At 44.0% G+C, this 13,260-nt stretch overlaps 1 protein-coding gene across 1 annotated transcript in view; it reads right to left on the bottom strand.

The window, feature by feature from the left end:
* The window catches only part of SV2B (synaptic vesicle glycoprotein 2B), a 69,843-nt gene that overhangs the window by 22,354 nt on the left and 34,229 nt on the right, over positions 1-13,260 (bottom strand). The window contains exons 2-4 of the mRNA XM_027898342.1: positions 11,812-12,663; positions 1,562-1,742; positions 767-918 (exon numbers count right to left, since the gene is read on the bottom strand). Of these exons, the coding sequence (XP_027754143.1) occupies positions 767-918; positions 1,562-1,742; positions 11,812-12,295 (817 nt within the window). The 5' untranslated portion in view covers positions 12,296-12,663. The remainder of the gene's footprint in view (positions 1-766; positions 919-1,561; positions 1,743-11,811; positions 12,664-13,260) is intronic.

Here is a 13,260-nt window from a genome sequence, read left to right as displayed (position 1 = left end):
GTGGTTTTCTTCATGGTTTTTGCAGACTGTCCTACTTTCCTCAAATAGGATTTTGCAAACAGCTGGTGTCACTGAATACGGAGGAAATTAATCTTTTCCAGTAGATATCTGTTTCTGATGTTTTCCTAGGTTATTTACGAGTTACAAGGAATTCCATGTGACATGCAGACTTTTTTTGCCCCTCGGAGCACAAATATGTTTCAGTTTACAAACATCTACCTTTTCATTTCCACTTCCAGGTCTGGGCAGGGAACCTCTTCTATTCCTGAACCCATTTAGGTGAAGTCAGATGTGACTCCAGCCCATCCCATGTGGGGCAGATGTTTCACCAGGTACACAGCCCTGAGAGTTTGACACTTAGCTAAGGGAAAGCACATGTGCTCTCCTCACTGCTATCATTCATAGTATCCAGTAATTCCCAGATTAAAGTTATTTGGTTTTGATAACTGGATCAAATTTTGCAATACCATCTCAGTCAATTTTTCCCATATAGATTAAGAGCTCAGGCTCTGGCAGTGTAATTCAAGGGGTGTGTTTGAAGCTTTTGATGGAAAGCAGGCCTCATCAGTCCTATTTACAGCCTTCGTATCAACCAGTCAGTCATGCAGTCAGTTTGTCAGACCTTTACCTGCACTTCAGGTATTTGTTATTTTCAGTGGTGTTTATGCTGGGATGTGCAAGGACTGACTATCTCTACCTGTGCAGGGGCTTGGGGTAGTGTTGTAGAATGCGGTGTTGTAGAAAGTCAAAAGCTCAAAGCAATTACCGTAATGCGGGATGATGCTCCAAGCCATTGCTGAAGCATAAATGCCACCAATCATCCAGAACATGCAAAGCCAGCTCAGGTGTTCCCCCCTCTTCTCACGAGACAGGAATTCAGAGAAATAGGCAAACACGATGGGGAGGGTACCCCCAATACTGAGGAGAAAAAAAAAAAAAACAGCACATGGGAAGAATGAGAGCCTTCTTCAATTCTTTATAGTTAGGATTGAACATATCAAGAGGGGAGGTCACAGTCACAGATATGCTGCTCAAAAGCGAGACTCGGAGGAAAAATGCAAACCTCTCTTTGGCTGGACTAGCTTTAGACATCAAAGATAAACAAAGTTCTTCTCATCCTCTAAAAGCTGAGTTTCCTGTACAGTTTGTACAAAACCAGTGTAATGCCCTGCTTTTCACCTAGATATCTTCTCCTGTAATTCTGTGATCACTCATTTTAGGGAGGCAAAATACAGGCAGACAATGGGAACTGCTGAGGGTCTCACTGGAGGCCCTCGCAATCAGGACTGTAAGTCGAGGTGGGCATTTATCATCTCACACACCTTCCTGTGCAATTTGGGCAGTACCAGAAGAATGTCAGTGACCAAACTTTGCTACCACTATTGCTCTAAGGTTCAAGAGTGTGGTAACACAACCACATGTGCTAAACAGCTGTGCCATCCCAGCGCAGCACCAGGGATGTTTCTCCCGAGCAGACTTCTTTCTCCCACCCCACACTCCCACACTGCCCAGCTGTGGTGAGACTCTTCCAGGATATAGGGTGGATTCACCAGTTACCCACCCGAGGCCTGAGATAAGGCGGCAGAAGAGGAAGAATCCGTATCCCTGGACGAAGGAGGAGAGGAAAGCAAAGGCAGCATTGATTGAAAGTGATATGATGAGGCATTGCTTTCTTCCCAGTTTATCAGCCAGGCCGCCCAGCAAGACAGCCCCCACCATCATTCCTAAGTAGACTATCAAGCCTGCAAGGGAGAGAGAGAGGGAGAGAGACAGTGAGTTTCGTAACCTGGTGGAAATAATATGAAATGTAGAAGCAGATTTTAAAGTGCCCACATAGCAGGTGATGTTGTTCTGGCAAACTGTGCAATAAGGTAAAGAAACCCCCCATCTCCCCAGATCTCAGGTGCCAGAAACTCTGTCCATTGGTGAAACCTAATTTTCCCATCTCACGTCCATGATCTTGCATCACTCCCTGCTGCACCTCAGCATGCCATATGGACATTCCCTCGTTTGACCAGACTCGCATCTTTCCTTCCCAACCTCACTGCTCACATATCCCCTGCACGTAAGCAATGGCCAGGCATAAGCAGCTTAGGATGCACGTGTCCCAGCTATGTGCCACCAACAATACAACAGGAGTCTAATGTCTTAACTCCTCTGACCCCCCTGAGTGCAGTGGGATGGAGGATATGCAGGGAGAGGCTCTGTCAGGCTGCTGTTTATGTCCAAAAAGCTGTGAGAGTAGAGAGACTGGTGAAGCACAGTTAAATCTCTTTGCATTATTTCATCTCTTTCACTCTCTGCCTTTCACAGCTGTATCTGAAAGGATCAATCTGTTACCCAGACTCACCTTGTGCAGCACAGCTACTTCCTTAACTACTGAGCCAAGATCTGGCATCTAACTATAGGACATCTTGCTCAAGACTGCAGTCTTGACCTGAAAGTTTCAGGAGAAGGGAGAACTTGTCTTGACAGTTTGCTCTCTAGATTTTTCAGTCTGTCACTGTTAGGAAAAATGGATTCTTCTTTTTAACTTGACTCCATTAGATCTTCTACTATGCAGTCCTCAAAAGACAGTCTCAATGACTCATTTAGTTCCAGGGTGAATAGGAGAGAATGGATTCCTTCTCCAAACAGTCTGTCTGTACCCATCCCACTGTGTGCTTGCCACTCTAGCCTGGAGACTGTGGCACTTGTCCTTGGCTCTTCTTCTGCCACTGCTGCCAGAAAGGCCAGAGGTTATATTGCCTTTTTCTTTATGGGGTTAGCAGTGTAAATAGCACTAATTAGTAACGCTCAAAGGTTAAGGAATTTTTTTTTTTCATTTATGTTATCTACTTTCCAGATGTTGTTCAGAAGAAAGTGGTGACAACTGTGCTTCCTAGGGAGAACAGAGGTGCAAGAGTCTGCTCCCAAGAATACCTCCTGTATGATCTCAGACCCCATAGGCAGGATTATAGTCTTTGCCTATAGGATGCAGAGTCCTGCTACGGAGATCCTGATGGAGCCTGATCACGGCTGGATGTGATCCAGATGAACTCAACTATTTCAGGATGAAGAACATCTGCTTGCTGGAAAGCAGAACTTGCAGTGCAGAGAGTTCGTGAAGGAAAAAAAAATGATGATGTTTAGAGACTGGGGGCATGTCAGGTTCAAGACCCAGTTGAGCAGGGGTTGAAGCAAAGCAGAAGTGCTCCTGCATCCCTGGGCCCTAGTGAAGGCAATGGATGCTGAGCAAGTAAATACACTGCCTTAAAAGGAAACATTCCTATTCACTGACTGAACAAATATAAATGAAAGAAACATTTTTCAGGCATGACTGACCCTTTGGAGGGTCATTCCTCACCTTGAACCAAGTCTACCTTCTCTGGAGAGCCAACACCTGCACCAGGACCTGTTTTGTCAAGCACATCACTTGGGAAACAAGGTGACAATGAAATTTTTGAAATTCATTGTTTAAACAAAACAATCAGTCTGGTGGCTGAAGGCTGTTCTATGCCACTCAGCAAAGGGCTAATGCAGAGAGTTACTTGGCAGCTGATTCTGTCTTTCTTTTGATTGCAAATACCTGCACTTGATTTAAAATGCACTACAAATTAGAAGCTATGCAGCAGAGATCCATTGCAGCATTTGAAGGGCACTTGTCTCACACTGATCAGAACTGGAAAAGTTCAGATTCTGAAATCTCCCTGTTCCATAGTGGGGTCACCTCTCTGTGAGTGGTTCTCTCTTTTCTATCCACACAATGCCTGATGGGCAGTCAGGATTTTCTGTGTCAAAGGCAAAAAATCTGTTCTTGCCTATTAAAAGCCTTTGTACCAGAACTGTGGCAGAGGATTTTTGCCATCCCAATTGTACCTCCACCATGGGCATGTGGCTCTCTGCAACTCCCTGCCCTACCCTCCTGACCAGAGCTGTCCTTGTGAAATGATCTGAAAGTGTGTAAAGGTTTCAGATACTCATCTGAAGAGAAGATACATACACATCTGAAAGTCTGAGATCTCTATTTCTATTACTTTTGACCTTCACCTCATTCACTGAAGTGCAAATGACAATGGCGAGCCAAAGCAAAAACTGTTTCAGTCCAAAACCTTTCTGAAGGAAGAATCTTAATGCAATGCTGCATGGCTTAATGCTTTTACCATGGCTCTTGAGCTGCATTTAATGGAGCAGCTCTGATGGCAGCCAGCAGACAGAGCTGATGATGAGCCCTGTGTCTCCTCTCTGGTGCACTGCTGTCACCCATCTGACAGCGAGTCCTGCCAGCACCGCCAGACCCTGATGAGGAAGAAAAAATGATCTGCCAAACTCAATTTTTTTAATTTTTATTTGTTTTCCGGAGAAAATCCCTGGATGGCAGATGTTCATCCAAATCCTCTTAGTAAGAGAAAACATCCCAGGTCAGGAGGAGGTGGAGGAGATTGTTACTGTCTTCTAGCTGGTGGTTTATTGCAGCTGAGTGCTGTGACCAGCACAGGCCAGGGTAAGCGTGGACTTAGCACAGGATGTGGCAGTGCTTGAAACTCGATATCAAGAAGTGAAGTGAAGCTGCTTTTCTAGGTAAAACCCTGCAGACTCTGACTGTGAGCCCAAACTTGTGATGGAGGGAAGATTGCACCTCTGCAACACAGCATCCATCAAACAGTGAGCAACATAGAACACAGCAGATCTGTTAATGTCACAAACTCACTCAGAGGATGTTGCTTTAATTAGTTATCATATATGATAAACCAACTAATGCATGATCCCAAAGAAATTTAAACCCATGAAAATCTGTAGTAAAGGAAACCTCAGGGACAACCAGGGACTGTCTGCTTGGCCAGGTTCTGAGGGGAAGGATTCTGGTTATGGAAATGTGTATTTCAGGGTTGAAACAAAATCAGAAGGACACTTAATTATAATGGAGAAGTCTTTTCTTGGGAGGGAGAAAGATTGCATGTTCTGGACAAAATAATTAAAACTTTGGGGGCAGCTGCTGTAAAACACTCTGTCAGCTGATGGATCTCAGGACCCAAAGTGCAGAACAATGTCTGCTTTGCAGATTGCTGTGTCCTGGAGTAACAAGAAGGTGGCAGAGACCCAAGAAGGAGCAGAACAGTTACTCATACGGTCTCCTTGCAGGACAGTCTTCTGGAGAACACAGTGATGGTTGCTACCTCTGAAAGAGATCCAGCTCATATCAAGGAAAGTCAACTTTTAAGGAGAAGAAGCCAAGAAAAGTGATCACGAATTTGTATTTCTTTTGCTGGGTTACTTCTGACCACCAAATATTCTATGGCACAACATTACAATGGTCTGCACCAGAGCTGACTTCAAACCACACAAACTTAGACTGTGCTAGGAGGGCTCAGCTTCCAGATTGACACATACATGCTTAGATGAAATGGTAAAGGCAGCTCTGAATAATCCATTATTTGCAGACTATTCCACAAGTGCTGGAGTATAATGAATGCCCGTGGGAAGGTCTGCTACAGCTTCCCATAAAAGTTGTGGAAAACCAAAGAGTTGAAATTCTAAGAATAAATTTTGGGTTATGACTCATCCAATGCTGAAGTTATAAGGAAAATATGTGACCACTGACTGGGCTTATTCCCACTAGAAAAGAAGTAACATATTCAGCATTTTCCCACTAAGAAATTTATTAGCCTTTACCGAAGTTGTGAGCTCCATGTTAGACAGGAATTGTGGATTTAAGAGCTGAAGTTCTAGGAATATGTAGAGGAACATATTGAAGATATGGTAGCCACCTATGTGCCTGCTAAACTGTATTTTTGCTATTTCAATATAATTAAAAGTAGACTTGTAAGGGTTTCAGAAAGAAAACAAAAAATTCAAGGTTTACCTAAATCTCCATAACAAGCATGAATTTATTTCATTGTTAGTTAATGGGATTAAAGTTCTTAAAGAAGAGGCACATCTGAAAATAATCCCTTTTAAGAAAGGACAAAGACTTGGGGAATAAATAGAAAATTTTAGCAGAAAAAACCCAATCAGCTCAATAAGCAGAATTAGTTCCAGAGTCCTTGAGGCTGTCAGGAAGGTGAGGAGACTGCCTGGGCCCAAGTGCGGAGTTATCTCTGGTCTGCAGGGAGCCACAGGATAGTGAAAGCTCCTACCTGCCTTCAAATCCCAGACCACTACCAGTACAATCCTATGGGAAAAAAGAGGCTGTTGAAGAGAGAAAGCATTTGGGCAACAGGAAATGATTAGGATCTTGTATATCTTGCAGTTCAAACTGTAATAAAACCAAAATCCAAACACTGTATTACTGGTATAGAATCTGTTAGAGATGAACCTTATGGACACAAACAAAATTTTGTGAGTCAGGTCTGGACAATTTGGGATACGGATGCCACAAGCCACAGCATCCAATTGTTGTAAGTAGCTGAAAGAAAGGAATAAAGCAGCGGCAGTCCTAATTCTCTTGTGCCACAGTGATGGCCAGCATGTGCCAGAACAGGGGGTGGTCTCAACAGAGGATGAGCTGAGGGCTGAGTGACTTTTTTTCCCTTTCTTCCTGAAATTTCTAATCTGCTCTTCCTTGTAGGCTTATTGGTGCTTTCCCCATGAACGAACTTAACCTTGTAAATGGAAGTCAAATGAAAGGCTTGCCCCGTTATGCCCGCCTTGTAGATTAGGACAAGCAGTGGGACTTCTACAGCTGACGGCTCTGCCACCGAGAAGTGAATCACCCACGGGAGAAGCAGCTTTCCCTTTCCCAAGATCTGTGTGTGGATATCGGGCGAATCTGGCTGCTCAGGTGAAGGGGATCCTGCACACTGGAGCCAAAGGTGGATGGGTGGGTGAGCCCACGGGTTCTGTGACGCGGCGCAGGCTGGGGGGACGCACACCCAACGCTCTGTGTGCTGCCAGCAGGACGTGGGCGGCTGTTTACGCTCAGGCGGCTTCACAGCCTCCCCCACGGGACTTGCCCATCACCACAATACTCATGGGACCATCTGGTTCTCCCCACCCAGCCCCTCTGCTGAAGCTAAGTTTTCAACAGAGGAAGCCAAACAAATCCTTCGCTGTTCGACAAAAACCTGTTCGTGCTGGAACTCGCCAGATGAAAATGGGGACACAGCCATCCCCACATTGTGGGGTGTTCCCAGGTCATGAAAACAACCCTTTTTTTTTTTTTTCCCCCCTAATATGTCCCTGCCACTATAGGTGATGATGCTCCTTGTCTGCAGGAGCATTTCTGCCCAAAAGCAAATTTGCAGCCAGGAATCCATGCCCGAGTCTCAGGACGTGGACATGGGCAGGTCTCATCAGGGTCTTTAGCTGGCTGCTGTGTTGGGGGTCAGTGGCTGTGGAGGAACAAAAGAGGCAGCAACTAGGCATGCCAGAGCAAGGCAGCCATGGCTGGGCTGGTCAGTGCTTAGCCAGAGGGGAAAAAAAAAAAAAAGAAGTGGAGAAAAGCCATTGAGCTCTGTAGAGGGGATTAGGATTTACTGTCATATCAGGTGAATTCAGGTCAATGAGAAGCTGAGACCAGATTTTATCTCAGCTGATACTAAAACATCCTCTTCACACAACTAAAAGCAGGGATGTTGTTACACATCCTATTTAACCTGGCTCACACAGCCGAGCTTGAATTGCTGCATAACTGCATAATTACTAATAGGATCTTTCTTCCTAGTTTTTTTTTAATCCAACCTTGTGAGGTTAAGAGTCTGTAAGATGATATTCTCCTTAAAAAAAATATTATTAAATCATAAAAAGGAAAAGGGAGCTGTGTGCCTGAAAAAGCAATTTTTATTCTCAGCCTTGGTGTGGCTGTTTTACAGTTATGGGCAAGGCCCTTAAAAATTTCCTCAGTTTACTGAGCTGTGAAACGACGATAGTACAACTGCAGCTCTGGGATCTGGGAGGGCTGATGCTTAAACTCTGCCTAGAGATTTTTATATGCAGGATGTGAAGAAGTTTAAAACATTACTGTTTCACCATCTTTTATATTTGCTGTGTACTTACTGCTCTGTGCTTGCGAATACAGCATTTAGTCCTCTGAGAGGTGATTTATAGCACTTGAAGATATGTATTTATAAGAAGTTCCTCCAAATAATGATGCTGCGTGCATTTCAGCAAATAAGCGAATACAAATTTCATGACTCTTCTAATTATCCTTTGCAAATAAAAAAAATTATGTTTCTGATAGGCTGCATCATTATGACAAGGAATACCCTGTTTCAGTATAATTTAAGATTTAACTATTGTTCTGACTCTTGCTGGTGAAAGCTCAAGCAAAACACATTTATCAAATGAACATGTAAAAATAATGTTGTTATATGTTACCAAACTTATTCTTAACAACTAGAGTTAAAAGTTGATTAAATCAAACTGCTAAAATCCACATACCATTGTTTCTTCTATTTTTTTTTTAATGCCCTTGAAATCATCTTTAAAATACCATTTTTCATAACAGAAAAATTCCAAATATATGTTTTGTCCCACTAGGGATATTTAGGGTGAAAATAGCAGTTAATTTGCATCTGATGGTGAGATGTTTATTTTCAGAATAAAATGTAAACGTTTTCTAAGATGTGTCATATCCACTTCACACATTTCATGAAACACTGTGGGCATCTGTTTATTTGTAATTTTTGCATAATTTGGCCATAGTTTCCTTGATATTTTCCCATGGTTGCTTTCCGAGGGAGGAAAAATACGTAATATACAGAGTGTTTAATGCAAAATGTCCTTTTAACAGAAGCTGAAATTCACTAAATTGGTCTTTAGGAGGCATCTACTTTATCTCTCTTATTTGTCCCTTCCTATTTCTGCTGGAGTTTGATTGCACTCCGGACTTCTTTCCCATTTTTTCCCTCCTGGCTTCTCTTGTTATGGCTGTGAGCTTCTCGTGTGTTTAAATGTTAGCAGCTGCCTGGAAGCCTCTTAACTGCACCTGGGAAAACCTGGTTATGTTTCCTTGGCAAAAACGTGGTGAGATAAACGTGGTTGCTTGGGAATAAACACCAGCTTATCTGTAGACATTTACTGGTACGTGGGGGTAAGGCAAGGGGCAGTAGCTCATGTGGAGATATCCCTGCTTCCCTAAAACCTCGTGATAATTTAAGGGAAAGCTGTGCCTTCACTAATCACCCACCTGTTCATTCTGTGCAGACACACTCTTGCAAGACGGTCACTGCACATTAGGCAGATATTGAGGTGAGGAGCTCTTTGACTTGCCACCAAGTCAACCCCTGAGTGTCCTAGTGAGATCAGCTTGGAATACCACAGACCATCAAGGGAATGGAATCACAGAGGCAGATGAACATGTGTTGGAGGTTCTGGGCTTTGTGGGAGATACCTTTTTTTGGTTGCACATGGATGGGTGCTGAAGCTAACCCAGGAAAGAGTTTTGAGGAAGATTATGTTTTTGTCTCCACCAACAGTGCTTCCCCAGCCTTTTCCTTTGAGAGCTGATATTTTTCATGGCACAGCTGCTCAGAAAAAGGATGAAACCTTCTTGCAGAAGCAGTACTTGGGACACCAGGCTGTGCTGGAGGCAGGTCTGCACTCACACCTCATGTCCCTGCACTGTCCTGCAGCCTGTCAAACCTCCAACACCCTCTGTCCCCTGCTGCTGTCACCCTGCATTTGGCAGAAAGCCCAGACCCAGAGATCTGCACTGTTCCTTTCTTATGCCCTCCAGCAGCTCTGTATCCACTCCAGCCTGCTCTCACCCTCACTTCTTGATGCCCTGGGCATTCATTTCTCATATCAGTGCACCTCTGTGCCATCTAATACTTTCTAAGCCACACTTAATTCATTTTCACAAAGAGTCATCTCACAAACCTCAGACCCAGCAGCAGAGAAATATCCAGCAGGCAAGAAAGTCTGTTTAACAAATAAGATGGACTGAATCAGAGACCTGCCCCATGTACACCACCAGTCAGTAACAACTGAGTGCTACCATAAATATCCACTTTCCTCCCTGTCTCAATCTAAGCTGAACCGACTTTTATTGTTTTAAGGAAAATTCTATTTTCCCCCTCATATCGAAGCCCTGAAATAGTGTGAATACAAGCTCTGACAGCAGATCCGCCAAACAAACAAGCTGAGAATAGGAAAAATTGTTCTGCAAAATCAGGTTCTCACAAGTTGTCTTCAAAAGTGGGCAGAAAAGGCAGCAAGGAGAGTTCTCTTCCCCTCATTAGCAGTCCCAGATTGGCTCGGTTAGTGTGCGGGAGGCTGGAAGTGGGATTGGATAAGGACCCAAATGTCTCCCTATTTATTCAGAGCTTATCAGAACACCCTGAACTTTCAGCCTTGCAAATACTGAGCTGGAAAAAGCAGAATGAGCTCTCTGGGGAGATTTAGTGTTCATTTTTACCTGTGGCTGGGCCAGAAATACTTCAAAGATAGATTTTCTTGTGACATTTGAAGTTTTCTCATTCAAGTGCCTGCCAGAGCTTGAGATGGATATTTATGGGGTCAGAGTTTCAGAAGATCTCAGCTTTCATAGAGTCACCAAAATAAATGACCTGCTTTTCAAAAAAGGCCTCATCACTGAAAAGACACCAAGCCTGGTGTCCCACAGGGTGAATTCCAAAGTCCCTTTGAAATCAGGATCCAATTGTGAGTGGTTTTCTTTTAAATATCTGACCTGAGATATTTTGAGCTAGAATTTTTAGGTGGTTTGTGAAGCAAAAATAGTTAGTAAACTCATAAAGGCTAAAACTAAGAACAAACCTAACTAACTACAGCAAGATACATCCTGATCCTCAAGTTCAAAGTAAAAGGAAGAAACAGAAAAGTGCCTATGACCTCAGAACACGAAGAGGAGAGGTCTATATAGGGAAAATTACCTACTGCCTTTGTCACATAAAAATAATGCAAACAGAATTGAGTCAAGGGCTGGGGTCTGGTCCCAAATCTGCATTTACCTCACATCAGACAGGGCTTCTGGGCCAGAATGTATGAGCTACAGGCCCTGATGATTCCCCTGCAATCCCATGCATGTACATTAAGACACACTGTCTTCCTCCTAAAGCAGTTACTCCAAGAGCTACTTTATTTTCCTTCCAGACAGACTGTACTATTGCGTGACTGGCTCTCACTACGGGCCATGCTGGATACTTTCCTGATTCTTGGAAATGTGGGAGGCTTTGCTGTCTTTGGCTTATGGAATTTGGCTTGCCTATTGTTCAAGGAAAATATTGTTCATCCAAACCTTTCCACCCAGTCTCACTCCCAATAACTAAGCCTTTGTATTTTGACCACAGGGAGATGTCAATAGTGATGCAAAAGGGATGTTGCCAGTAGCCTCAGCCTTTGATCCACATGCAGCACTTTAATTGAATTCCACAGACCTAAAAAGAAACCTCCATTGGCTACATCTGATCCAGGACATATGAGCAAACTGCTCTGACTGGGAAGTTTGCAGGCAGAAGGAACTGACTGCACAGATGATTTGCCAATTGGGACTTCGGGCTGAAGGAGAGGGAAACCTGTACTTTCTAAAAGCTTTGAATTCTGAGTCACTAGATCCACCTTTAACTTTTCACTTATTTGTCCTCTGAGTTTTGCCCTCTGGGCCTGCAGACTGGGAGCTGCCTCGCTCAGATCCAGCCTACAGTGACCAGCACTGGGCCCACAGCACATTCAGTACAATTCCACTGCTCTTGGGTCTCTGCCTTCTCAGTAGCATGAACCCCTCTTGAGTCAGATCCACCCAGGCATGACTATGCATGACATACAACACAAGAGGAGAAACATCAGAATATCCTGAAATCAGCTGGTCACCAGGAAAAGCTGTTCCAGCTGCTGTTTACTGCATTGGAAGAGCTGTTTGCCAGCGGCACTTACCTAACATCCCTTTGTTCGAACTGGACAAGCACATATCCTTCTCAGCACTGGGAAGAACAAATCCAACCACAAACACCTCCACCCCATCTGCCATCAGTGCCAAGCCTAAAACAAAGAAGAGGGTCCACTGGAAGCGTCCGTGGCCACACTCCTCAATGATGTTCTCGTACTGGTGGGCAAGTTGCTCCTCGTCCTCCATCCTCTCAGCCATAAGGTCGGCACGGTCTCTGTACTCATCATCCACGGCAGGAGCTCGCTTCTTCTGCTTCTCTTTAATGTCATCAGGGTGTGGGATCCCTTGGTACTCCCCCTCATAGACCTCATCATCCTCATCATGGCCTTCTGTAACATCACTCTGGGCATCTTCTTCTTGAGTGGGCTCATCCCCGCCACGGTAGTAGCCATCATTGGGAGCATCGTAGTTACCATCCTGGTACCTGTAGTCATCTGAGACTTGGTTTGTGTTTCTATATCCATCATCCATTCTGAATGGAGAATCCTAAATGCTGTAGATGACAGTGTGTAGAGACTCTAAAATATGTATAGATTTGTGCAATTTCTGGTGTTGGTTACTTGAACATATCTTTTCTCTGTTCCTTGCACGGATGGGATACACAGCTTCCCAGGCTCAGGAGGAGAATTACTATATAAAGGTTCTCTTTGACAGAGTCTCACACAGCTTTTGATAATGCTTCACTTTTCAGCTGTCATTTGTGACTTGCTGGCTTCTGTGTTTCGGGTGACAAGAGCTGCTGTCTGGGGAACAGCAAGGGAACAGCAAATTGCACAGCCAGAGAACTAGGAGGATTTGACAGGTTTTTCCTGATTCATTGTGCTGATGAAGGTCATGTCCTGAGAAAGAGGAAACAATAGCAGTGAGACAGCAGTAAGCTTGCAAGCACACATGCACCGAGTTTAATGCCCAACAATTTGAATACATGCTTTTCCATTGAAACAATATGGCAACAGAGGAATGGTTTTGCATCATCAAAACCCAAAGCCTCAGAAAAAAATTATCATAAAAGTGTACCAACTTCAGTGGGAACCTAAAGTAGAATGTAAAATACCGTGTGGTCCCAATTTCTGTCGTTCCTAGAAGTCCTGCCTCCCACATGTGGTCCTGGTTTCCACAGAGAGCAGAACAGCACTGGGCTGGGTTGCTGGAACAGACCTCTCAGGTTGCTAAATATGTGTCTATCCATCTACTCAGAGTACAGTCATCCCAGCTCCCTACAACAGCCTAACATCATAATGAGACAAAATATGATCTCGGTTTTCTTCTTCATCCAGATCCCAAAATTAATTTTATTTATTGGCTTCTTTTTTTCCCTAGTGTCTCTCCATCTGTAGGACAGATGTAGAACTAGCACGGAGTGTCTGCCAAGATAAAGTCACCAAAAGTCACATCAAGCTCTTTTCTTCCCATATCTAACCATCAAAAGGGGATGA

Source organism: Empidonax traillii, unplaced genomic scaffold, assembly GCF_003031625.1.
Source record: "Empidonax traillii isolate 1590-97213 ecotype Southwest subspecies unplaced genomic scaffold, ASM303162v1 scaffold592:size536848, whole genome shotgun sequence".
In the NCBI taxonomy this organism is placed as follows: Eukaryota; Metazoa; Chordata; class Aves; order Passeriformes; family Tyrannidae; genus Empidonax; species Empidonax traillii.
This window is presented reverse-complemented; position numbering and strand designations above follow the sequence as displayed.